The sequence below is a fragment of the Symphalangus syndactylus genome, chromosome 17 (assembly GCF_028878055.3).
Source record: "Symphalangus syndactylus isolate Jambi chromosome 17, NHGRI_mSymSyn1-v2.1_pri, whole genome shotgun sequence".
NCBI lineage: Eukaryota > Metazoa > Chordata > Mammalia > Primates > Hylobatidae > Symphalangus > Symphalangus syndactylus.
This window is the reverse complement of record NC_072439.2, coordinates 58,161,711-58,189,329: the sequence shown is the minus strand read 5'-3', so window position 1 is coordinate 58,189,329 and position 27,619 is coordinate 58,161,711. Positions and strand designations below refer to the sequence as shown.

The following is a 27,619-nucleotide window of genomic DNA, read 5'->3' as shown; positions in this document are numbered from 1 at the left end:
TGGAGTAAAACATGCCACAAAGAGCATTATTGTGTCAGCTGACAAAATTAGAATACAATGGTAAATTAAAGTATCATATTTATGTAAATTTTACCAAAGTTGTTCATTGTATTGGGGATAAGAAAATATCATAACTCTTAGGAGATATTGAGGAGTAAAAAGCCGTGATGTGTGCAACTTAGTTTTAAAAAGCTTGGAAAAATAAATGGGGAGATGGGTTGTAAGGAGTGACCATGTGAGAGCATGAACAAAAGTTAAAGCAAATGGGGCAAAATGTAAACAATATGTTAAGGAATAAATAGCCCAGATGTGTTCTTTATATTATTTTTGCAACTTTTCCTTATGTTTGAAATTATTTTCAGATAAAAATTTTAAAATAGTTCTGGCCTTAAGTACTAGACAGTTTGTCTAAAAATAACTCCTTTACTACCTGTACTCCCATCATTAGGGATTCATTTCTTTGGATGATATATTTTGCAGACACTCTATTAAAAAGCATCTATATTTTAAAACTTAGGGAGAATTAGTTGGTAACTAGATAAGGAGAGTAAGAGGAATCACTGGATGGGAGGCACTCGCTCTAACTGTGGAGAGGTGACACGTGATAAGCGAAAACAAACAGGGTACAGAGGAGGGCCATCTCCTAACTTGGTGATGAGCCAGGCCCGCAAGACCATGGTTCTGAGAGCATTGACAGGCTTTGATATGGTCTTCTCCCATGCAGTCCAGATAGCACACACGTTCCAGATTCACTACATCTGCTCCATCTTAACTGTGTAACAAGGTGCCTGCACCTGAGGTGGGGCTGACACCAACAGAATATTCTCTTAAAGATGGTAGGAGATGAGATGTCTACTTTTCCTTTCTTCACCAGCCATGCCCAGAGGTCTGTGGTGTAGCTCAGAACCCCCTATGCTAGAAAACTCCCAGACATAGAAAATTTGCTCTATAAAATATCTAACTGGGTTAGTTATAATAACATAGGCTTGCTACGGAATCAAGGCTTCTCAGAAACTTAGGAATATACCTTTTTAATTTTTTTCTCACTATATAAAATTTCCCATTGTCACAATCAAGGCAAATACATAGATTCAAATTTAAGTTTGAGTCTAGGACTGTCTAAATAAAGTTTTCTGCTAGCAGCGTTTCAGGGAACAGAAGAGCTTCCTTTTCTTTATGAAACAGCACATCTTAGTGGCACTCACAGGCACTGCAGGGAAATTCAGGAATTGTTTTTCTCTTGGGTGAAAACATCTTTGGCCTACAGTTACTCCTCGGTCAGGGAGATCAGATTTCAAAATGCTCACTTTTTTTTCAGATGAAACCGCTGTCAACAACTTGTATATAAGAAAGCACGGATCCCTGTAACCCAGTATTGTTCTCAAGCCCTGAATTTCCAGTATTTTCGTCATGCTGCATAAACAAAGCAACTTTCATCCTGGAAAACCCCAAGTGGAAATTTCAAAACAGATTGAGTATCTGCCCCTCTCAACAATATTTCAAACCCAAGCAGCATTCATCTCTCACTCTTGCTTAAATTCTAAGCATTTTCTATCTAAACTGACACTTTCAAAACATACTTATTTTAGAATTTCTATTCCATTCAATAGGAAATAACACGTTCTGTTTGTTTTGAATATGCTCCTTTCACTACGCCTCCTCGGCCCTTCATCAGCAGCCTATTCAGGTTTCAAGTAATCACATACGTCCTGAGCCCGAGCCATCTTGGTGTCATCTACTTTCCTCCAGAAATATTGATGCAAGGAGAAAAACAGCCAGAGAGCTCACAGCAAATTAGCACAGGCCCGGAGACTTACCAAATTAGGTCATCTAAAATAAATCATGTGGACATTTCTTAATACAACCCCCTGCATGAGTAGCATTTTTCTAGGCTATTGATTTTCACAGTCACAGCCCTAGCTATTAATACTTTTCAAGCAGGTCTGAGTGTGCCAAGTGTCTCATGAAAAGGGCAGGTCACAAGAACACATGATGAAAGGGTGTTTTTGGTGGAGTTTGGAGGGTCCTGGGAGGATGACAGCAAGTGCAATTTAGGAACAAATGCAATTTTCAACTTCCACATATGTCAACCCTGTAATACTATGAAAAGGAAAAGGGTAAGAGGGATAGTCTTTTCTGGGTGTCCACTATATGCCTCTTTGAGTGGATGGCGTTACCCTTTGAAGTAGGGTTTTTCAGCTTCATTTTGTAGATAAGAAAGCAGGGGATGAGATGAGGGAGGGAGGAAGCTTGTCTTTAAATCCTTCTGCTAGAACATCATGTTTGCACTGTGACAGAACCCACAGAGAGGGGTTCAGGTGAAAAATTGTTCCTATTTATCTTTGGAGTCTTCATTTAATGATCAATGAAAACTCTCATTTATACCTTCAAATTCTGCCCTGACATCTTTGAGAAAAGCTGGTAGCTGAGTGAGGTTTCTCTCTAGTTTTCCTTCCTCTTTTTTTCAATTCCATCCCTCCTGCTTCTATGGATAGTCCGTAGCAATGTACCATGCTCGGATACTCGAGCTTTTCTGTTGATCTAGCCTAGAAGCTTCCTTCCTATTTTCTCTTGTTTTAGGTCAGGCTTGGACTATGTCCTGTTTCCTTCTTGGTCTACCATCTAGCAGCTTAGATTAGTGTGGCCACCACTCAGCAAGCACACTTCCCTTTTAACTGAGGTCTCTGAGAACTGATGTCTCCAGTCTAGGGAGATCTTCGGACACTGGGGCAAGCTGATGGGAGAGACACTGCAAGCTGGTGGAAGTTTCAGTCCTTTTCATTTCATTCTGTCTCAAATATTTTTGTTCTAGGCACAATGCCAGGCACCAGAAATGCAGTGGTTAATAAAAGATACCTTCGCAATTACATCGTTTGAAGAGTTATTTATTCCCACACTTCCTGAGGCCAAGCTGATTAAATAGAAGCCCATGTGTGAGATAAAAAGAAAAACAAACACCTTCTGAGTAGATCCTAATAGGAAAAGCAAAAAAAAATATGAAAAATGAAAAAGCAAGTGAGGAAAGGAGGGTGATATGTTCAGAATTGTGCAATATTCAATTTTAGGTGTTTATTTTCTGTCCCTCTATCCTTTATAGATAGACACACACTTCTTTTTGGAAATGCTAAAGATGCGTAAGTGATAGATTCCTAGGACTGGTTAAAAAGGAGCTTGGAGCAAGGGAGCAGTTAGGTTCCCACTCTAGCAGGCAGTGAGCTAAGCACTTTCACATATGTGACTTTATGGATTTCTTACAATGCCATTGTGAAATAAGTTAAATTAGGCCCATTTTACAGATAGGGAAGCTGAGGCTTAGCAAAATTAAGTAGCATATTGTATCTAAGATACAGGAGAAAAGATGGGGCTAGAGCACTATTAGTAGGGAAAAGGAAAGTTCCTACTTGCTCTTTGGTTTCTCTCCTTCCCAACTTCTGAATGGATGCACCTCAATCAAGCAACAAGTATGTATCCAGCACTTTCTAAGTGCAAAGGCATGGAAGAAGTATAAAATATTATAAATTTTAGTCCTCATCCTCAAGGTCATGATGCACAATTTTGACAATAAGATACACACACACAGAAATAACTAACAATCTATATCCTATATAGAGAAAAGACTGGTGGTCAATGCTGTAGGGGCAAAAGGAGACCCTGTGGGTTGGAATTACCTAGGCAAGTGGAATGTGTAAGAATATTCCAGGTAGGAAAAGCAATGATGAGTATTGACTCAATGATTCTGGCAGAAGGTGGAGAGTAAACATGCAAAGCAGCAGGACTGAGCAGGTCACAGAGCACAATAACGGGGAGCCTGGAAAAGTAGACAGAGCAGGACGGTGAATATGGCTGGATCTGCAGTATCTCCAGGGTGTGATGTGTGTTTGTGTGTGGGTGCATGCGTGTGTGTGTGTGTGTGTGTGTGTCTTGGCACGTGGTGGGATGGAGGTTGGGGAGCTGGGAATAAATATGAAAAGCTTGAAGAAAGCACTGGAATGAGACCCAAGAGACAGGGGTTCTAGTCCTAGCTTTGTTGCTAGCTAGAAGTGCAACTTCAGGCTAGACACTCAACATCTCTGAGCCTCAATTTTCTTCAGCTGTAAGACCAGAAATTGGAGCAGATTATCCCTAAGGCCCATTCCAAGTTAAGAATTCCAAGAGTTTCTCTACTTTTCCCTTTCTTCTTTTATCACCTTCTCCCTGCCGTCAGCTCAAGGCTTTAGAAAATTTTATCCTTGATTGGCAAATAACACTTATTTTTCCAGAAATAATTGCTTCATTCCATGAACCTGGACAAGCCCTGTCATTCTAAAAAAAAAAAAAAAAAAAAAAAAAAATCTGTGTTTTTGTTATTGGAAAATTCTTAAAGCATAGCCCAAAGTGGCCAATGTGGTTTCTATTTAACCAATGTCACTTTTTTCCATTATGCACCTATTTGTCTTTACTGAGTTATTATTTGATGTGATAGTAATATTAGGGGCTCCATAGGAAATATCCTCTAGGAACCTTACTGCTGTGTTTGCTATAAGGATATTGCAAGGATATTATTCATTACACAAAGAAGAACCTCAAAAGGAACTTCTCTCTGATTTACAGATCAGGAAGAGGTGTGCCATTATGGAGCAACTGGCTTGTCTCTAACTCAAGGACCCTGTAACTTTGTAAAGGCCTCAGTTTCCCTCTTCACAATTTAATGCTGCTGGAAAGCACAGAGCCAAATCCAGGTCTAATTCTTGCAACACATTGGCTTATACACAGCGTGCTCCCTTCACCCCCGGGCTCTCTGTTCCCTTCCTGCTCTTTTGGTCTTTCTTGGTTTTTTCCATCTTCTTTATAATTTATTTTTATCTTTCTCAATTATATGCATTTGAGTTCCTTAAATACCACTGGAAACAAAAAGGTTTAAGAATAAATAAATACAAACAAGTAAATAAATAACCTGAGCAACTGAAGGCCTTGCTCTCTAAACCAGGGGTCAGCAAACTATGGCCTGCTGAACAAACCCAGCCTGCCACCTGTTTTTGTATGGCCCACAAGCTAAGAATGATTTTTATATTTTTAGTGCTTTGGAGGAAAAAATAAGATTTGTGATATGCAAAAACTGTACAAAATTCAAATTTCCGTGTCCATAAATAAAGTTTCATTGGAACATGGCTGTGCCCACTCATTTGCATATCATCAATAGCTACATTCATCCTACATAGAAGAGGTCAGTAGATGTAACAGAGGCAGATACGAACCTGGAGCATGAAATATTTGCTATCTAGCCTTTTGCAGGAAAAGTGTTGGCCCTGGATTAGAGCTTCATTTTATATGTTTAAGTTTCTCCTGCCAATGTTAGTATTGTAAGATTGCTTCAAAGCTAGGTATTTGCTACTCCCTAACTCAGTCTAGATATTTTTGGTGTTTTTCTCATAAAACTACTCCTCAGTGTATTTTAACCTTGACTCAGGCTCATGTTTACTGTCTGGCTTAGAGTTCAGTGCTGTGTAATAAAAGACAATTAATTTTCAGCCTCTTAGAAGTAAATTGAAGACCCTCTTAGGTAACCATTTTCTAGTCACTGATAAAGTGAATTTAAAAATTTCTATTTTTGCTGAGATTTCTAAGCCAACAGAAGGATCTACACAGCAACTTGGCACTTTTTACACCACATTCAATGTCCTCCAGTTTCTTTTCAATTGATGCATGTGTTTGCATATTTACTTATTTTTTTCTCCTCTTGGTCAACCTTAGTTAGAAATAAAATGAAGTCTCCATAGAAACACAACATAATGCTCTCTCACAGATGATTGAGGGACCCAAGCAGCTGGTATCGGACTAAAGTCTGCAATGGCGTCTGACCAAATTCAGAATGGAAAACAGCTTACCCGGCTCTTCCAGACCTCTCAGAATTCTAAAGCTGAGCATGGAAACCTACACAGATTGTGAACTACTGTGGGTTGTCTTATTCTTTTTTTTTTCCTTTTGAGAATACTCTCTTATCCATTTATATGTTTCACCTAAAGGGTTTCAATCCCTCCCCCACTTAGACTGATGGATAGACACTACAGAATAAGTGGGAAGAAAACCTCCATTCCCAGTGAGCACCTACTGTAATAGGCATTTCTATGTCATGACTGGCCCAATGTCACACAGTTCTAAAACAGACAGAGCTTGAATTTCAACTGTGGTCTGTTTAACTTCAATGCCCATTTTCTTTCAACTTTACAAGAAAAAAGAAAATAGAAAAAACAAGGCTTAACAGAGGTTTTTTTTTTTTAACATAGCCATGATCCCCTGCCCACCCTCCTTTTCCTGAGGGGGAAAAAAATCATAATAACGAAGTAAGAATATGAAAGTCAGCTTCTCTCTTAACCCCAACTATGTTTATAAGAAATCAAGGTCTAAAGCTAAGTTGGGGAGGAACCAAGAGAACCCTGGTTCTCTTTCCTAAAAATCCTTTCCAAATGGTTGCAGGAGAATGTCTTAAATAAGGGTAGTAAGTGAGTGTCTTAAAGGGAGAATAAAAAGAGCACTAAGGACATTGGGGAGTGGGTAACGGAGAAATGTGTCAGGAAGATGTGTCAGAGCACAAGCTCATTGTAATTTAGAGCCTTGGCTATTTCTTAGGGTTAATGATCCATTAAACTGTGTTTTTATCCCCTCAAACTCTGATTTAGGAGCAACATTCTCCTAAGTCCCATTTCTTACTAGGGTGCAATCTGGTAGCATACACCCTTGTCCAAGGCAGTATCTGGCATCTCCAAGGTAACAGAGCCTTACCCACCAAGGCATCATGAAGAGTCACCCCAAACCTATGGGGAGTATGGAATCCACATAGGTGTCTCAGAAGAGGCTGGGGGATGACTGCTCCCCTCAAGCAGGTGGGCTCCAAGCTCCCACCTTTAGCTGAGGCAGCTTTGCTTTCACCTGTCTGAAGAACGTGTTCCTCTACTTCATAATCCTTTGAAAAACGATTTCCTAGAACATACCTGCATCTGAACATTGGCACACAGCACAGATCTATAATTGATATTTCAACTAGACTTTTGAGAGAGAAAGGCATGCCCTCTGAAGGTTTATGTAACAATTCATGGTAATACCACCCATCCTATGGCAAAGACATGGAGGCAGACTTTTTTTTTGAAGTGAAATGGTCCAGCTTCCCCTTCGCCCGATCTGTGTTCACATCACCATCACTACCACCACTGAGGGTCAAGGAAACATGGAGAAGAGAAAACGTCAGGGTACAGAGAAGCAGGCTCCTTCCGGTGACAGACAGACTCAGGAAAGAAACAACAGCATCTCCTCCTCATCCATGCCTCCTCATTCCATGAGCTACCATGAAAAGGTGAGCTCCCCTTCTAAAGCAGGATGTGGTTGGCTGTCCTATCCTCCTTATAAATTGAGAAGAGGAAGCCTTTTATTACATAGAGTCTGTGTAAAATACTTTGCTCTCCAGAGAGGAGCCATATCACTGCAAATTGCTTTATGAATATAATTAGCTGATAAATTAGAGCAGCAGCTACTACACTGAAATAGACCTTCAGATTATGGAAAAATGAAATCACTGGGGACATCTTGTACATGAAAAACAGAAGTTTTGATTTGAGCTAGGACAACTGTTCTTACAATTGCTAAATTGTTTTTTCAGTTCTCAGTACCCTTGTCCTTCTGAATAGCTTTTACTCAGCTTCTGGGCTGTTTAAAACTCCAGGTGTACGTAAAGGAAGCACTTGTGCAGGAGCAATAATTGCTTTGAAAAGGAAAGATTCTTCCCATCGCAGAGCAACTTATAAAGATTACACATCCAACCCTATACCAGGAAAACATTTCTCCTTTTTGTTAATCTTACATAAAATAAATAATGGTATTGGAAGTTTAGTATACAACCAGTAATTTATCTTGGGCGACATCGATTTTTAAAAAATTAATAAATAAATAAAGTGCTGTCATTTCAAGGAGAACTTGAACTACTTTATTAGCTATTAGTACAAACCACATGATTCAAGTTTAGAAGAAAATAAGTCTTGAATCCCAGGCAGCATTAAAAAAAAAATTTCTACTCTTAACTTATAAATTCTCTTTCCCTTAAGAAGAATGGAGTCCCCATTCTTCATTTTGACCTGCTAAATCACCTCCCTACTCAGAGCCAAAGACACTTCTTCTGGCAGCACATGGTTAGGAGCTTCCACAGGTGAACTTGACTGACTGTCTTTTGTGTAACCCTCTGAGGAAAGAGAACGCTTAAAGCTAAAAGAAAACAACAAGGCAACCCAAGAAGAGGGCTCACTGCATTTTTCTTTCTTTTTCTTACAGGGTTTTGTCTTGCTATTTCAGTCCTTATTTCTTTAATAACAATCTTTGACATCAGTGCAGTGCCCTGGTTGGATGACTTTGCAATCAGCAGTACCTGTATGCCATGCCCGTCTCTGCTCTGGTGGTTTCCTGCAACGAAATCCCATGAACATGTAGAAACTTTTCCAGATATTTCTGTTCGGCTGCTCCACTGGGCCTCACAGGTTTGCAGGCTGCCTGAGGCTGAGTCTTGGTCACTGCTAGGTGCCATCTACATTTTAGAGCCGATTCACTGGATTTTGGCAGACCCAGCTTGGGGCTAGGGATGTCTGCGCAGGCAGGTTTATACAGATGCATGTTTCAAAAACCCAAGGAAGCAAAGCTAATTGCACGGTGCTTAACTTTAAGACTCACTGTATCTTGCTGTGAATACCTTGGGTTATCTGGCTTCAGTATGTCTCTCAAAAGGATTAGCTTGTTTTCTTTAGATCTCTCTTATCCTTTTTCTAGGCGAGCAGGCTCCTAAGTTCCTGACAGAGCTGTTGGTTGTGTCCCTGCCCAGGCCTGTGCATAAAGGAGACTTTCGGTGGCCAATCACTTTTCTCATCCCTTTAAAGTACTCAGAGTCAAACGTAAGCAACTATGTATTGGCCCTGGGGAAAAAAAAATATGGGAACTTTTTCCCATGTCTTTCTATTTAGGTAAAAGGACATATTTTGCTGGGATCTGGGCCAATCTGTTTTTATAAGGACCATAAAGCCTTAGGGATGATTCATGAGTATGTAATGAGACTTCTCTAAATTATTAAATATTTTATAATCAAATAATTTTTTATACTAGTGGCATGATTCATTTGGGTGAAAGGTCCATTAACCTCTTTCAGATGTTGCTGCCAAATGATAGAAAAATATCAGCAAGTGGTTGTAAAAGGCAAAGGGTCCACACAAATATGGCTATTTTTGACAAATGTGAAGAGCAATTCTCTGGAGGAAGAATAGCTTTTCTGCCAAATGGTGCTGGAGCAACTGGATATCCATAAGCGAGGCAAAGCAGAACAGCAACAAACAAAAATAAATGAACCACTGACCTAAACCTCATCTTTATACAAACATCAACTCAAAATTGATCATGGATTTAAATGTAAAATGTAAAACTATAAACTTGTAGGTAAAAACAGGAGAAAATCCTCAGAACCTAGAGTTAAGTGAACAATTATTAGACTTGACACCAAAAGCACAATCCATAAAAGGAAAAACTCATAAATTCGATTTCATCAACATTAACAACTTTTGCTCAATGAAATACCACGTGAAGGGGATTTTAAAAAGCAAAGTACAGACTGGTAGAAAATACTTGCAAACCACGTATCTGACAAAAGACTTATATCTAGAACATACAAAGAACTCTCCAAACTCAACAATAAAAACATAAACAATCTAATTGGTAAACGGGCAAAAGATAAGAACAAACATTTCACTGAAGAGGATATACAGATGGCACATAAGAGTATCAAAAGATAATTAGCCATTAGGGAAATACAAATGAAATCCACAATGAGAGATCACACACCTATCACAATAGCTAAAATACAAATGGTGATAACACTAAATGCTGTCAAAGATTCAGAGAAACTGGATCCCTCATAAATTGCTGGTAGGAATGTTAAATGGTTCAGCCACTCCAGAAAAGTTTCTTATAAGATTATACATTTGAAACTTACTATATGACACAGCAATCACACTGTTGGGTATTTATCCCAGAGAAATGAAAACTTATGTTCACGTGAAAACTTGCACACAAATATTTATAGCACCTTTATTCGTAACAGCCAAAATCTAGAAACAACCCAAATATTCCATAATGGGCGAATGATCAAACTGTGGCATATTCACACTATGAAATACCACTCAGCAAGTAAAAGGAATGAACTATTGGTCAAAACAACAAGTTGAATAAATCTCAACAGGCTTATGCTGAGTGGGGAAAAAAAAAAAGCTAATACCAAAAGGTTGCACTTTGGAATCTGTATCATTCCATATATATAGCATTCTCAAAATGGCAAAATTGTATCTAGAGAGGAAGAACAAATTAATAATTGCCATGGGTTAGAAAAGAGGAAAGGGAAGAAGATGGCTATGGCTATAAAAGGGTAGAGGTGAGATTCTTGTAATGGAACTGTTGTGTCTTGATTATGGTAGTGGTCACGTCAATCAATACATGTAACAAAACTGCATGGAACTAAATATAAATTACACAAAAATGAGTGCATATAATACTGGTGAAATCTGAATAGGGCAGGGGCTTGTATCATCATCAGTTTCCTGATGGTGCTATTGAACTGTGGCTAGGCAAGATACCATCGTTTGGGGAAACTAGGCAAAGGATATATGGAATCTCTCTATTGCTTCTTATACCTGCATATGAATAAACAGTTATCTCAAAATAAGTTTTAAAAAAAAAAAAAGCAAAGAAACTCCTCACATATGGGTTTTTCCACGACACGATTCCAGCTATGACTCTCCTCCAACCGTGACTCCTGGACATAAACTGTTCATTCGGTCTAATAGCTTCACACTCACACCTCCCACCTGCCATCACATCTTACATCTTTGCTGACATGAATCTCCACACACACGCACGCTCCCTTAAAGCTCACCTCCTCTAGGAATTCTTCCCAGCCCCAGTACTCAATTATTCATTGAAATTCCACTCGCAATTCAAACCTAAAGCCCTCACTTCACACTTCTAAACTGTTTCACAAACATTTGCACACCCCTTGTGATTTCTGCCATATTTTTGTATATCCTATACCATTATTTATTTACTATTTGGAATTAAATTGCTTTTTCTACCTAAATGAATTTTTTTAGTGTTACGGACTGAATGTTTGCATTCCTCCCAAAATTCATATGTGGGAATCTTAACCCCCAGTGTGATGATATTAGGATACAGGGCCTTTGGGAGGTGAGTGAGTTGTGATCTTGGAGCCCTCAGAATGGGATTAGTGCCCTTATAAGAAGAGGCCAAAGGTAGCTTGCTGTCTTTTCACCATGTAAGGACACTGGAAGGAGAGAGGAGTGGCCCTTCAACCAGGAAGAGGGCCCTTACCAAGAACCTGACCCTGCTGGCACCCTGATCTCAGACTTCAGCCTCTAGAACTGTGAGAAATTAATGTGCATTGTTTAAGCCACTAAGTCTATGGTAACAGCCTGAACTAAGACATTTAGTCAGGAAGCATTATGTTACTACCACCATAAACAGAAAAACCTTATCACTTGTAATAAAATAGAATGTAGTCTGTAAAAAATGCAATAAAAATGAAGAATGTTATTACATTGCAGCTGGAGACTTAGTGTCCAGAGGCTTGGGATCAGAGTCTTAACTCTTTTTTATCTTTTATTGACAAAGATTTAAAAGTATTAGAGAGCTTTTAAAGATAATTTAGCACAAATCTGAGATTTTCTCTTCCCTTCTTTTTAGATAATGAGAAAAAAATGAAAGGAAATTGAAACAGGAATATACTACATTTACAAAGTGAATCAGTTATTTAATGCCGTATGAGTGGTACTTGTACCTCCTTTGGGAAACAAAGACATAATATGCTGTTCCGGAGTATGAGATACCTCTCTTGCAAGTGTACCTCTTAACTCCCCATCCAGATTATAAGCTCTTTTAGGGAAGGGACTGTATCTGATACAAGCTTGAAAACTCCAGTTATAATGATCAGAATGATGCTTTGTGCACAATCAACATTGTATAGAGAGTAACAATTTCCTTGCTTTAATTTTAAACTCCCAATAGCTACCTTTTCTCTCATAAACCTATTTCCATTTTCACCCTAGCAGCCAAAGCCCTGAGCATGAAAGAAGAAATAAGAGCTTATAAAGAAAAGGCCAGAAAAGCTAGGAAAAAAAAAAAAAAAAAAAACAGTACAATGGAGTTAGGGAGAAATGAGCATTCCCAAGTAAAGTTGCACCAGTGACATCACTTATGGTAGCCACCAGTTAAATCTGACTATGTGAGCCATGAAAGTGGTTCCTCCAGGGCTGAGAACACCTGGAGGCTGAGGCAGTGGTGCCAGTGGAGGGCCAAGGAAGAAACACAGGTGAACCAGGAAAGCAGTTTCTAAAACATGGGGCATTAGCCCTCTCCCATGTGTCCCTCTCTTTTTGTCCTCCAAATTTGGAACTGGGCCCAGGAAAGGAGAGAGAAATGACAAAGCCAATATTTGTCTGGAACTGAAGTTTCTTTTCATAAAGTTCTAAAAGCAGGTCAATGTCATAAAAGGTCCCAGTTTAAAGGTGGAGGATAGAAACTATATTTAATAAAAGAACTATTTATCTCTTTGGTTGTCAATACAAACTAAGATCCATTTTAAGCTCAATGTGGTAAGACTGTAAGAAATGCCTCTGAGCAGCTGAGAAGGACAGTTAATGTTCTTCTTGCTTTCCTTCTGTGTCTCAGGAATGATGATTTTCATATTCTTTTTAGAATATTTAAGTACTGTGCAATCACATGGTCAGCAGAGTGTAGGAAAAAGCAACAAGGCCATGTGATGAGACAGGTGCTGCCTGCCTGGTCCTGCTGATGGGGCACGGGAGGCCTGGGACACAGAAGCCACATATAGAAGCTCACGCAACTCTGGGTGGCGGGCAGACTTCATCTACACCTGTTCAGGATTCATAAACAACAGTGTGACCTTGGGCAGGCCTTGACCTTTCTGACCCCTTAGTTTCTTTACTGGCTCACACTTAGGTAATCTCTAAGATTCTTCTAATCTACATATGATGTTCTGTGTATCTTAAAAAGTAATTGCTCTAATCATGCTATAGAGGTGATGATCCTTCGTCCTGTGTAACTGGCGAGACTTGGAGTCCATGAATTATTCACTAGTTATGAAAGATACCAGGCTCGTGAGATTTATGTTATTCTTGGAATACAGCAAACGCCTTTATAGCCTAGTTTTAAATTTTTCTTGGCTAAGGAGGTGATTTGTTGAACACTGTATATCTCGGACATGTCGCAGTCATCCAAGAATCATCCAGGTCTAAAATAAAAACTGAGGCCAGAGCTGGTGGGGCTAGAGGAGTGGGAATGCACTGCCACTGCTGGGGTGGAGAAGTATTGGGACCATCCAAGTCAACTTGGACAAGGGACACCAGACTACAGTCCAGAGCATATTTTTCTATTCTGACTATTTACCGGAACTTCATCTTTCTGCTCTTCTTCACGTGTTTGCTCACTAGTGCTCTGCAGGTGATGCTGTGAGACGTCTGCCTTCATCTCACTGGGAACCATCTAGAGGGACTGCTCCTCCTGTCACTGCCATCTTCTCTTCACCTTTGCCAGAGCTACCTTGGGGTCTAGCTACATGTGGCAAGACCACAGCTAAGTATAGTATGTGTGTGTTGTGTTAACAAAACACAATGCATAAAACATTGCCTTTGTCCTCAAGGAGCTCTCAGTGGAGGAGAGGAGAGAAACCAGTAAAGATTACAAAGTGATGTGATATGAGCAAAGATAGAGGCAATCACTGAGGCTAAACCCAGTCTGGGAAAAGAGCAGAGGATCAGAGAAGATACCCTGAGACAACATCAGCAGTAAAGGTAAAGGGTGGGAGGAGTGGAGGGAGTTCTTTCAGAAATCTGCAATCCAGGCCGGGCACAGTGGCTCACGCCTGTAATTCCAGCACTTTGGGAGGCCGAGGTGGGTGGATCATCTGAGGTCAGGAGTTCGAGACCAGTCTGGCTAACATGGTGAAACCTCGTCTCTACTAAAAATACAAAAAAAAAAAAAAAAAAATAGCCAGATGTGGGAGCGGGTGCCTGTAATCCCAGCTACTTGGCAGGCTGAGGCAGGAGTATTGATTGAACCTGGGGGGGCGGAGGTTGCGGTGAGATCACGCAAGTGCACTCCAGCCTGGGTGACAGAGCAAAACTCTGTCTCAAAAAAAAAAAAAAAAAGAAGTTTTGCAATCCATCAAGAAATCTAATGTTAAATGTCTCTGTCATTCATTGGTGCTTTTCTAGGCAATCCCTCACATCTCCTGTTAGTCTAGATTTTCTCAGCGAATACAACACAACAGTCCTGGTAGGATAGGGGAAGGGGTGCATGTTGCAGTGCATGGGAGTACAACACACAACTAATGGAGAGTCCCTGTTGAGCCAGCCTTAGCTCCTTCTCCCTAGACCCAAAGGTAGCATCTTCAGTCTCACCTGATTCCTTTTCCTTATCCCTATTGCTTATCTACTGTATACTCCTGCATTATAGCATAAAAACAATCCCTCCCCAATATACGATACATACGCATTATAACCTTGCTTTAGAAAAAATGAGTAGGAGTTAGAGGATAGAAAAAGTAACTATTTGGTACTAGGCTTAGTACCTAGATAATGAAATAATCTGTACAACAAACCCCTGTGACACAAGTTTACCCATGTAACAAACTTTCGCATGTACCCCCAAACCAAAAATAAAAGTTAAAAAAAAAAAGAAAAAAAATGAGCATATTTATTGGTGACTACGTCTATAGATCTCTACCTTGGCATAGAGGGTTTGTGGGCAAGACAGGCCCTTGAGATTTAACTGCTATTCTGCATTGATCCTACAGTCCTCAACTAGAAAGCATCTTTGAGTGGAGCTCTGGCATTTGTAGCAAAAACTCTCCTCACCTACTTTGGGCATGACTCTCTTGCTCTTTATTCAAAAGTTCCCAAAAGATGCCAAAATGTGGCCTTAGTCTAAAGCTAAAGGAAGGGAAATGGTCCATGGGGCCCAGATGTGCAGAAGTGCACAATGTGGCCAGAAACACCTCAAAACGTGGCAGTTAGAAGCAATCACTACTTTGGAGGAGAGGTAGGTGAGCAGCGTGGAAAGGATGGGAGATGAGGCCTCAGTCACATTATTTAGGCTCTAGGCTCTGTTTTTAAGTAATGTTGAGCCATGGAAGGTTTGAGATCATGATAGTATTGCGGTCTCATGCTGTTAAGTCAACACTGAAGTAATGCTTCCAGGGTGCTGAAATCACCTTCTCCTTTATCCCAATCTGCATTGGCCTGACTTAGGGGAATTTCCACAGAGAGAGTAGAGTATGGTAGAAACAGCACAGGCTGTGAAGTCAGGAAGGCTTGGGTTCAAATCTTGCCACTACAGCCCACCAGGGGGCACTTTCTGAGTCGCAGTTTCTTCCCTTGGAAACTACAGCTCATCATATTACCTAATAGGGTGTTGTGAAAATTAGAAGAAATACTGTATTTGATGTAACTAGTACAGAATAAATGGCTCAATAAATGGTGATTATTATTATAATACCTGCAATGCTGTCAGTGTCTAAGGGTTACCACATACACTGCACAACTCCAAGGACTGCCATCCAAATTTTAACCCATGTGGATTGTGCCCCCTAGTGTTGTGTAGTGCACAGCATGCACAGTTATACGTGGGAAACTTAGACTTCTAACAAGTAATAATTTTCAGGGGACTTCAATGCTATAGGCTGCATGACTACAAAATGCATGGGGATGGCTTTAAATATGACTTTCTCCCTTGCTAAAGAGAAATGAGAGATTATCTGAATAATGCTTATTTGTTCCTTATCTAGCAAGAAATACCTCCATCACTCCTTAAGTGACTACTCAGAAAGCAGTTTTGAAAGTTGCAAAGAACTCCACATACTTTGACACTGGTGCCACATGCTCTGCCATGGGTCTCATCTATCTTCTTTGACACGTTATTTCTATGGGGTCTGGAACTTGTCCGTGACAAGGCCTTAGAGGCTGGGGTGCAGAATGGCACCATGAAAAGTAAATTTCAGCTACAAAAGCAAGCCTAAAATTTTATATTTTCAGTTTTGTGATATCATGCACTAAGAAGTCTCACTGGGATCATTCCATCCAAAGCAATCTCTCTCTTCATCTTCTAGGCACTTACGATTAATCTAAAACATCTAGGAGTCTAATTAGAGCTAGAAGAACTCTTAAAAATAAACTGATTTAATTATCTTGTTTTACAAATAAGGTAATAAACATCCAGGTAAACTGGCACTATTAAGCAGTCATTATTGTAAGGACTGGAATAAAGTGCAAGTTTCCAGGAGCATGGGCTTAGCGGACAAGAACTTAAATCTTTGCCCGGCAGCCTAATACTTGCATGATTTGAATACTCTCTGAGTTATTAGTTTTTCCTCTGGGGAAAGAAATGGAGGGAAAAAAAGCTAAACTGGGCTGGGTGCGGTGGTGCAGTCCTGTAATCCCAGCATTTTGGGAGGCCAAGCTAGGAGGATTGCTTAAGATCAGGAGTTTGAGATCAGCCTGGCCAACACGATGAAACCCCGTCTCTACTAAAAATACAATAATTAGCTGGGTGTGGTGGCAGGAGCCTGTAATTCCAGCTACTTGGGAGGCTGAGGCATGAGAATCGCTTGAACCCAGGAAGCGGAGGTTGCAGTGAGGTGAGATTATGCCACTGCACTCCAGCCTGGGCAGCAGAGTGAGACTCCGTCGTGAAGGAAAAAAGAAAAAAGAAAACTAAATCAGTTTATATATTTTGAATTCCCAAATATACCATCCTGCCTCCTGAAATGCCATTTCACTGTATAATTGTAAATGTTTAATCACCAAAGTTCCAAGGCAAAACTGTTGAAAAACAATCCACTGAAAAGCCCTCAGTGTGTCTCTGCTATAGAAGACAAATGAAGTTTCACTTTGTTTACTCTATTTGTGCTAGAATGTTTTCTTTGGCTGAGAAATTTATAAAATGTAGACTACAAGCATCCTATCAACATTTTGAAATATTGTGTTCTACATGGTTTGCTTTTATAAAATCTCTATGGTTTATTCCAAAATAAACATAAACTTGAAGTAATTTCAGCATTTGACATTTTCCCAAACAGATTCAAATGTTAGTTCAAATAGAGTAACAACTGAATTTTTAGAGATCACCTTTTTTAGAAACCTTTCCAGATAAAACACAACCAAGAATGAACAAATGAACAAATAAGATATCCCAAAGCCTGTATTTCAAACCTCCTGGTTGAGTACCTCAATTCATAAACCATATATTCTTTCTTGGTCATAATTTGAACAAGACTGGATTTCTTATTTCCCATCCCTCCCTAAAGTAAAGATAGCAAATTAGATTAAAAGAACTATCAAAGGCAGGCATCCTGACAGCAGCAAGAAAAGCTTACAGCAAGATGAGGATACAGAAAAAATAATAGGAGAAGAAAAATTTCAGAAGCCAAAATTTAAAAATAAAATAGCAAAATGAGGCCTCCAATTTTCAAGGCAGATAGATCCATATGCTTTAATAGCCCCTGAGGATATTTTAACATAGCACAACAGCTGACATTTATTAAGATAAATGAGAGTTGTCAAGTTGTTTCTTCAGGTTTAGAAAATTAAAATAAAGCCTTGACACTTAAATTAGAAAGTTTCAGGTATTAGAAAAATCACTTGGGTGAAAATTTTCATTCTCTGACAATGTCAGATGAATGAGGCTTAACTGGGAATATTTCTTGCATTTAGAAACGTTATCAGGCCCATCCTCATAACTTTTTTCCAATTCATAGCAATTTGGTGGGTTAGCCTAAAAAAGAAACAAAAGTCAACCAACTTGTTCTCAAGCTGCCGATTACATGTTTCTTTCCCTCGGCCGTTTCTTACCTGCCTCCTCATTGGTTTGCATTCCCACAAACCCCCATGCATTCTTGTATAAGTCTAGTTGAAATGGTGCATCTTAAGTGTACTTTTTCCTGATGCTTCTCTTCCCTGTCTCCCTGCCTCCCGGCATAACTAATTGCCTTTTTACCTGAATTTTATAGCATTTCCTTCACACTTCTAATATCACACCAAAAAACTTGACTGTAGTGTTGTCTTCCCTGAACAGACTCCAGGATCAGTCAGGGCAAGAAGCCCTGACTCTGCATCCCTGTATCCTCAGAACTGGAACATGGTAGATGCTCAAACTTCCTTAATAAATTCTGTTTAATTTTCTAGTTTGATTGTTAGAAATTATTTCAGTGTTACATATATGGTAATGAAAGAACGTCCGTAAATGTAAGTATATTTTTTCCTTTTTAAAAAACTAATTCTGAATGTTAACTTCATTGAAAATTCATTTAACTGAAAATACTTTTAAAACACATTCAGTACTTCTTTTGGATAAATGACCATCTGGAATGTAAAATATTGCAAACAGATTTAAGCATTTAATATTTTGTTCAACAGCAACTTGTGTTTGGATAGTCACATCATTCAAATTACTAAGCTTGGAGACAGAAAGAGCTGATCTTTCTAACACATCCCACTTGTGGAATTGTTTGTGCTGACTCTCACCTCCTTAATCCCAGAGGTAATTAAATAATTCAACAGCCCTTTGGACAGCTTGTTTCATACCTAATGTCCATTGCTGTAATCAAATTAAATATGAAGATTAAGCTACGAAATGTACCTTAGGCTTTGATTTTTTAAAGAAATATTTCAAATTGGAGTTATTTGTAATAAAAAGTCTCTTGTATACAAACCATATTTTCTTAACCTATTATTCTCCAAATTCCTCATTAATTCTGCACAAAAATGTATATATACCTTGATTGAGGACAGTGATTCAGAGAAGAATGTCAGAATATCATTGAGGATATGCAATTTTATTTAACAACATTACATTCAAAACCACACTGTCTCCTGCTTCTGGGAGCAAAGTGATTATCTTGTCTGTTGTTATGAATCCTGGAGGTACATTATGGAAAAACATACGTAATGATTACATTGTTTAAATTAATACAATGTTGTAGAAGCTCCTCTTAAAAACACACACCTTATCTGTTCTGAAATAACAGACTGAATTAGTGAGCTCTCCTGGCTCTCCACAAGTGCTCCCTGACCCTTGTTTCCATGTGCCTGATCCTGCCTCCTGAGACATCAGCCCATGTCTGTGGCACCAGAGTCTGTGGCTGTTACCATGGAAAGGGATGGCCTTGCAGCAACTCCATCTCACAATGGAATGGAGGAGGTATAAAACATGAGCTGCCGAAAGCCTCATCCAGCCATAAGTGAGTCTCAGGGCAATGAGAAAAACTCTGACAGGTTCAAAATGAGAGCTGATGCTCATAGACTGACATAAGGAAGGCTGCTTACTTCATCAGTGTTCCACTGCCAGGTGGATATCAGACGACCATCACAGGTCTCTGAAGCGTCATCAGCCTTCTCAGTGAAACAGGAAAGTTGAGATCCAAACAAAGAAGCCAGAAGAGATTGACCCACGATGTGGCTCAGGAAAGGTCAGGTCAAGCGGTCCAGTTTGAACAAGGGGAATAACATTGAAAGTAAAGGAATACCTTGGTCTCTCCATGTTATGGAAAATAGCCAAACTCTACCTTAGAAGCTCCCTAACCCTGTTTCGAACACAGCTCTGTGGCAGAAACGGACCTGGGATTCACCATGCCCACTTCTCTTCCTTCCGAGGCATACATTTATAACTACAATTCCCAGCCTCCCTTGCAGTTGAATGTGGTCATGTGGCTGAATTCCAGTCAATGTTGCCTCTGCCTGCAGGTACCACTTACAGGTCTGGCCCACAAAATCGGCCCTCCGCCTGCTCCTCCCATACTCCTCTCTTGATCCATGTCAATGCTCAGCTATGGCCCAGCTTAGAAAACAAAAGATGAAGATGATAGAATTTTTATCAGCCCAAGTCCCACCTGACTGGACCCTTCCCACCCCTGGTCGGACTTACATAAGTAAGAAACAAACTTTCTCTTTTTTGAAACAAGGTCTCACTGTGCTGTCCAGGCTGGTCTCAAACTCCTGGTCTTAAGTAATCCTCCCACATCTGCTTCCTAAGTAGCTAGGACTACCATTGTGAGCCACCACTGTACCCAGCTTGAAATAAATTTTCTGATTTCAAGGTATTAAGGTTTCAGGATTTTGCAGCTAGGGTTACCTTTAGTAAAAACAATGCACTTTATTTTGTAAAAGGCATTCACCTACAGCCTATTCACAATAAGCATTTGGGAGCCGTTCCCGGATTGGGAACCAGAGCCAGATATCTGGCGGGAAGCCTAGTTTAATTTTTTGGAGACTGAAGAAATATTTGGCAAGTTTCTTTTTGAAATTAGGTCACAATGTGTGTACCAATGCACAAAAAGCTCCTAATTTCTCTTGCCATGGAATGGAGATTTTTCTCTAAAACTGACACCTGATGACATTTCACATACCTGGGGAGGCTGTTGGGGAAAGCTGTTGTTTCAACTGCCATCTCCAAAGAAATATGAGTAAGTACTCCTCAAAACTGTGTTGTTTCCTCCTCTCATGCAGCAAAAACACACAATACAATGGTAAAAAAAAAACCCTGGCAGGACATTAGCACGTGCCATTCAGTGACAACCACAGTCTACAATTTGAAAGACCTGGGCAGCTATTGCTGTCTAGCTCTCAGAGCTAGGATGAGAAGGAGATGGCCAAAGACTTGACTTAAACTCAAATTCAGAAATTGAATTACATTTATCTAATAAGGGATGTCACTTGGCTGCCTCCTCAGGCCTCTGCACTTACATAGCTCTTTCGATTGAAACAGCTTCTGTGGGAGAAAAGCCTGAGGAAATATAAAAATCCATAGTTCATCCTATGACACAAACCTTTGCTGTCCACCTGAGTGACTTCCCAACGTTCCAGCCTCCCAGCCCTTTGATAGACAGGTGCAGTGCAAGAAGCAGACTTCAAATGGGAGGGGAAGACATGACTGCCACATCCCGAGTTACAGAACCTTATAGTGTGATGGCAAGTGAAGCTGAAAAGTGAAATTACTAAAATGACATCTTTGTAGTGATCAATAATCAACCCAAACTAGGGGGGGACACATTCTGTTAAGATGTGCATCTGCAGTCTGCAGCCTGATTCTCCAGATTCAAGTACTGGCTTTATCACATACTTAACTGGCTAACGTTGGGCAGGATCATTTTTAAAGCTCAATTTCCTTCCACAAAGTGGAAATCATAAAAATAGGCATCACATGCACATGGATCATTGGGAAGGAATCAATGGAATATCTAAGGAATGTGCTAGCTGTATAATAAATATTCAATAAACAGTTGTTGATATTAGGAAAAGAAGGCAGATGTCATGGACTTTGGTCAGCTCACCCAGGAAGACTTGTTCAAGGTCAAGGAATGCAGGATGGCTACATCTACCCCTATTTTTACTAGAAAAACAGATTGGGGTAACCATGCTCTTAAGCCATGCTCTAAGCTGACTTAGAGCCCATGTCCAGTGCAGAAGGTAATAAAAATAATAGCAAACACATAGATAGTGGCTTATAACATACAGCGTATTTTCACATATACTTTGGATCTAATCTTTAAAATCCTAGAAGATGGATAACACAGATGTTTTCATTTCCACCATATAGATGACAAAATCAAGGCTTGGAGAGGAGAGGTGTTTTGCTAAAATCCACACAACCAGCCAGAAACAGAGCTAGGATTTAAACCTAGGCCTTTCTATTCCAGATTCAAGAGATGGATCCACTGTGCATGGAGACAGGAAGTGTGAGACAGGCAGGGCATTTGGTCCATGTTAATCAGAAAAGATTTTAAATCAGGGTATGAATGAAAATCTTAGAACAAGGTTCTAAGTGAAGCGAGGAGGGAAGCAGCATGTCAAGACCATTTGCTAAGGCTTGGAGAATTTTCCCAAGCTTGAAGGGCTCATAGAGAGACTCTTAGCTAAAGGAAGATCAGGGAGGCAAAATAACAGATGGCCTGATGGCACTTCAAAGGGGAATAGTAATTATGGCTTTTGCTGAAGGCCCCTTCCTATGCACTCAGCATTGTGCCAAAACTTTTATGGATATTATCTCATTTAATCTTCTCAACTCTATGAATATGTAACCCTGTTATTCTGATTTTACTGGTGAGAAGACTGAGGTTCCAGGTCACATAGATTGTAAGGAGTTGAATATAGACCTAAGTCAGCCTGACATCAGAACTTATATTAATGTGTCCCCAGTTTATATATCTGTGGTGACTTATAGAGGAGGCAAGAGGCACAACGTCTCTAACTGGCTAATACCACAACCGCACAACAACCTGAAAAGTAAATGTGAAAACTTAATAAACCAAGCTGTATAAAACACAACTAAGCTGTATAGCTAAGGCTAAATTTTAAACTCATGGTATGATATCACCACACCCCAGAGAAGCAGAATATTCGGTACACAGAGACAGAACTAGAAAGGTTGACCTTCGATATGGAGTAGAATAACAAAGGATCAAAGAGATAACCTGGAACATACTTAAGCACACTCAGCAGAGAGGTAGCTCAGGGAATATTTCATCCCCTTAATGGGAAAAGAAGAAAAAAAATAATCAGCAATTGACAGAAAATGAATAGGCAGAATCACACTCTCCTTCACTGAAGGATATGGATTGTAACAAGACTATGAGGTTGTTGTATGAATTAAATAGAATGACTATAAAAAGCCCCGGGAAGATGGCATGATGCTTTATAAATGCTTGATAATTATGAAGGAGATGAAAGAAATAGTCCTTTGTGTATCGCCTTGAGGATTTTTGTCAGATCTCAGTTCCACCACTACTTATAGTTAGTGAATGTTTTCCTCTAAATTAACTCATTTATTTTAAAACTTACCCTTGTGCCCTGCTATCATAGCCATGAATTTATAGATTTTAGGTGTATGTTATACATTTCTTCCTAATATTCATGAAAATAAATTATCAACCCATTGAAAGATTTAATTTCCACATGCCCCCAAAAATTATCTTTGGCACAATTAGAGTGCCGTAGTTTGGGAAACATTGAAAGCATGTAAAGAAGCCTGGACAAGGAACCAGGAGACCTGGGATCTGAGCCTAGATGATCAGGAATGTTGCCTTTATGAGGCACCTTCCCTCATAGGAAAGAAGGAGAACACCTGCTCTATGTTGTGTGAAGGCAAATGAGATAATGCACGAGAAGACACTTTATAAACAAGGATACTGCAAATTGTAGGTATTTGTGTTACTCTGTCTCCTTCTACTAAAGAACACTATTTAAAAAATTAAACATATCTGTCAGTAATCAACCAATCACTAAAATAACACCCTTTGAAAATCAAAGAGAATTTTTCTCCTTCGCCTACAACTTCAAAACAAAGCATCACCTCGTCCCCTTTTTCTTTCAGAGATGCTTCAATTGCACTGTGTCTAAAAACAACACAGTGTGCCCCTTTGGTCAGGTTTATGTCATCATACTCCACAGGCTCAAAGCTGGACAAAGCTCAAGGGATCATCTCGTCTAGTCTCATTATTTTACAGAGGAGCACTGAGTTCTGGAGAACTTTAGAAACCCCACTTATGACCACACTGCAAAATGGGATTTGAATCATGGCTCCTGGCCCCTCAACCAATTTTCCTACTGTTACATGAGCCCATTCCCTGTAGCGGCAGAGAGATCTCAGAGAAAGAGGAGCCAGAGCTGATGCTCTATCTAATTTATCAACGTCCAGTTAGGAAAGAACCCCATGGACAAGTCAGAAGACCGAGATAGAGGCACTGCCTTCCAGGTGTCCACAGTTATTCAGAAGAAACCAGGCGCACGCGCACACACACACACACACACACAAACACACACAGAGAGACGCCAAACGAAGAGGAATCTAAAACTGAGAAACTGGCTCAGTTTTGTCAAGACAACCAAAAAAGCAGTCACAAGAGTGCAGACTGAACCAAGCCCCTGTGCATTTGGCTACTCCTGTGGAGTGGATGTGCCTGTCCAGGGATGTCTACTTCCAACTCACCACCCCAGTGGTGCAGCTGCACAGGGCAATGGCAGCTTCATGGCCAAGTCAAAGGACATCATCACCATCTTTAGTGGCCATGGCAACCCTAAACCTCCCCAGAGGCTGCTGCTAGGATGCTGTAACTTTCTCTGGCTACCTAAATCCTGTCCTGTTGAGGTTCACCCTCCCACTCCTAGCCCAATCATTCAGTGGTCCAAGATTTTCTCTAATATGCAAAACAACAGAACGATGAGCTAGGAGGCAATCTTTCTAGCATATAACTAAAATCACAGTAAACTACATAAAAATGTCCTCATATTCTAATATCTCTGAAAAAAATACTTCTATGTGACTGCTCATACAAACATGACAAGAATTACAGCCTTAGGGAGAATGTGCCTGCTCTGAGAAATAGATATCATCTTTTAGAAAAGGAAGAGCTTTCTCTTCAACAACAAAAAATGAATTAATAGCTTTTTCTAGGAAAAAAAATATTGGTTTGAATAATTTAGAGTTATTCCATTGTAGCTCACTTCCACTGTTCCATACTCCATCCCTGATACCATCTTACTGATGCTGTCCACTATGTTCCAGGAATGTGGAAAAGGAGGAAAGTGGCAGAGGGGAGCACTAAAATTGATTTGAGTATCTAATCTACACCAGATGATTTACATCATTTCATGGAATCCTTATAGCAGTCTTATGAACTAAATATTTTTATGCCCATTTACAGTATTAGTGTGAGCACACTCCAGGAAAGAGAGGCATCCCTACTTTTGGCATCTCCAATAACAGTCTCATGATAATAGCAAGGGCATAGATCATGCGTCAGGAATAATGCTAAGACCTTTGTGTAATATCATATTTACTACTATATGTGCCCACTGCTGTTCTGTGAGCTATACTTACTTCAGTCATTTGAGCTCCCATAACAACCCTAAGGTATTACTGCCATCATTACCACTTTTTATAGCTGAGAAGACTAAATCACATAGCTGATAAATGGTAGAGCCAGGGCTTGAACCCAGCAGCCTAGCTCCAGGATCTGTGGCCTCAACCAAAACCAACTGCTTCTGTCAGGCAAGGGGCTTACCCAGAGCCTCCAGGCTAGTAAATGGTACTGCTGAGATGCAGCCTGCAGGCCACCAGACTCCAGAGCTTTTTCATCACCAGGCCCAACTACACTTCGCTTTGCCAAAGCTAATACCTGCATTTGATACCCAAGAGGCTCCCCCTCCTTGAGGATATGGGGACGATTTTGCTCTATTATTTGCATTACACACATTCTCTCTCCCCTGGACTCCTCCCCTTTGCCTAAAAACATCCACAGATCAGCTTTCTCCTACAAATTTCCCCCCAGACTCTACTACAGACTTCAACTATCATCCTCTCTCTTCCTCTGCATTGCCTCTTCTTGAGAGTGGCCTGCACACACTGCCTCTCCTCCACGCCTGCTCTCTGCCCAACTCCCCAGTCTCCAAAGTAGTCAAATGGCCTCCTCTCCTCCTGTTCTCCTGGCCACACTCCCAGACCCAGCCTGCAAGAAACTCTGAAGGATGCTGTCAGTAGCCTCATGAACAGAAGCAGCTCTCCGTCTTCATTTCCTGCCACTTTCATCTGCACCTCTGCTCACTCTTCCCTACACATGGATTGCCTTCCCCTCCCCATCTCCTCCTGCTCAAATCCTGCACATCTTCCAAGTCCACATCCAATTACTCCTAAGCTGCAAGCAACTAGAATCTTTTCTAATTTCATCTTCGTGTCACCTACAGGGCCTTGTACAAACAAGAATCTCAATCAATGGCTGTTGAATGTTTACTCACTGACCTCCAGCTTGATCCTTAACAAGAATATCTTCTTGCATAAACTTCTTGCATCAATTCGGATTCCTTCATAAACTCAGCCAAAGGCTTCTAAGCTCTTGGATCTCCTGCAGCCTGTTGGCAGGAATCAAGTCTACCAAACTCACCTGGAAAACTAACTGCCTTTTCTCACATAGAACCACATTCAGCCTTCTAGAAGCAAGTGTGAGTAAACACTTTCTTGGAAGTCAAGCAGTTTTGAGAGCAGAGAGAGAAAATATTAGGAGCAAGTCTCAGTATAACTACTGTCCTAGATAATAAGAAACATTCATTAAGGTGGTCAAAATCAGTATCAAAATGCTATAGCTAAATTTTCACTCACATGTCAGTTTGCCCTACTAAATGTTTCTAGTAACTTTAATTTAATAGGTTCTGTCAACTATTGTTTGAAATGTGAATACTGATAGTATGTAAAAGCTAATTGTATTCTATCTCCAAGTCACTTTTCCTCAGGAGGGTGGTATCCTATAAATCCTTAAAGAGCTTTTGGTGAGGACACACAAAGGTCTCTTATAAAATATTAATTGAGCACAGCGGGATGCTCAGCTCTTGAAGCTAGGTGAAGTATATACTTCCGTTGGGGATTTTTGGAGTCATCCATCCTTAATTTTCTTCATAGGCCTTAAATACACGTGTATAGTATGGGTTATATCTCAGGCCCTATTTTACAGAGTGTGAAAACAAAGCACATTACTCTTTCAAATCACTGCACATTATCTCGTTTAAGTTTTGCAATGGTTCTTTTTTTTTGAGATGGAGTCTTGCTCTGTCACCCAGGCTGGAGTGCAGCAGAGTAATCTCGGCTCACTGCAACCTCTGCCTCCTGGGTTCAAGCAATTATTCTGCCTCAGCCTCCTGAGTAGCTAGGACCTCAGGCGCCTACCACCACACCCAGCTAATTTTCGTATTTTTAGTAGAGACAAGGTTTCAGCATGTTGACCAGGCTGGTCTTGAAGTCCTGACCTTGTGATCTGCCTGCCTCGGCCTCCCAAAGTGCTGGTATTACAGGCATGAGCCAACATGCCTGGCCTACGACAGTTCTTTATAATGGTGTTAGTACCCTTTTGCAGTCAAAGAAATTGAGACTGGAAAAGTTCATTAAATAACCCAACAATTTGTTGAACTATAAAACTCAATGTTAAAGATTCCATATAAACATTATGTAGTACAAGATAAGCATTCTTGAATATTGCCAGTGAGAAGGTATAATGAGAAAAATGTTTCCAGAAAGCAATTGGATAATATTCATTAAGAATAAATAAATATATATTTGCATATCTCTGTATATGTGTATATGTATATGTGTAAATATACATATATATAATACATTCATCCATTAATTGCACTTCTAGAAATAGAGCCTCAGCCAGGCACAGTGGCTCACACCTGTAATCCCGGCTCTTTGGGAGGCTAAGGCAGGCAGATCACTTGAGGTCAGGAGTTCAAGACCAGCCTGGCCAACATGGTGAAACCCCGACTCTACTAAAAATACAAAAATTAGCTGGGCGTAGTGGCACCCACCTGTAATCCTAGCTACTTGGGAGTCTGAGGCAGGAGAATCGCTCGAACCCAAGAGGCGGAGGTTGCAGTGAGCTCAGTTTGCACCACTGCACTCCAGCCTGGGCAACAGAGTGAGACTCCATCTCAAAAAAAAAAAAAAAAAAAGAAAAAGAAAAAGAAATACAGCCTAAGAAAATAAGCAGAAATAT

At 40.1% G+C, this 27,619-nt stretch overlaps 1 protein-coding gene across 4 annotated transcripts in view; it reads right to left on the bottom strand.

Moving 5' to 3' along the window:
- Positions 1-27,619, bottom strand: part of KCNAB1 (potassium voltage-gated channel subfamily A regulatory beta subunit 1) — a 500,607-nt gene that overhangs the window by 393,283 nt on the left and 79,705 nt on the right. The window contains exon 1 of one of the 4 annotated variants that reach the window (XM_063620299.1): positions 8,390-8,846. The exons of the other annotated variants lie outside the window; for them this stretch is intronic. Coding sequence (XP_063476369.1) covers positions 8,390-8,631 — 242 coding nt within the window. The 5' untranslated portion in view covers positions 8,632-8,846. Of the gene's footprint in view, positions 1-8,389; positions 8,847-27,619 lie in introns of those variants that run through there. 4 annotated transcript variants of the gene reach the window in all.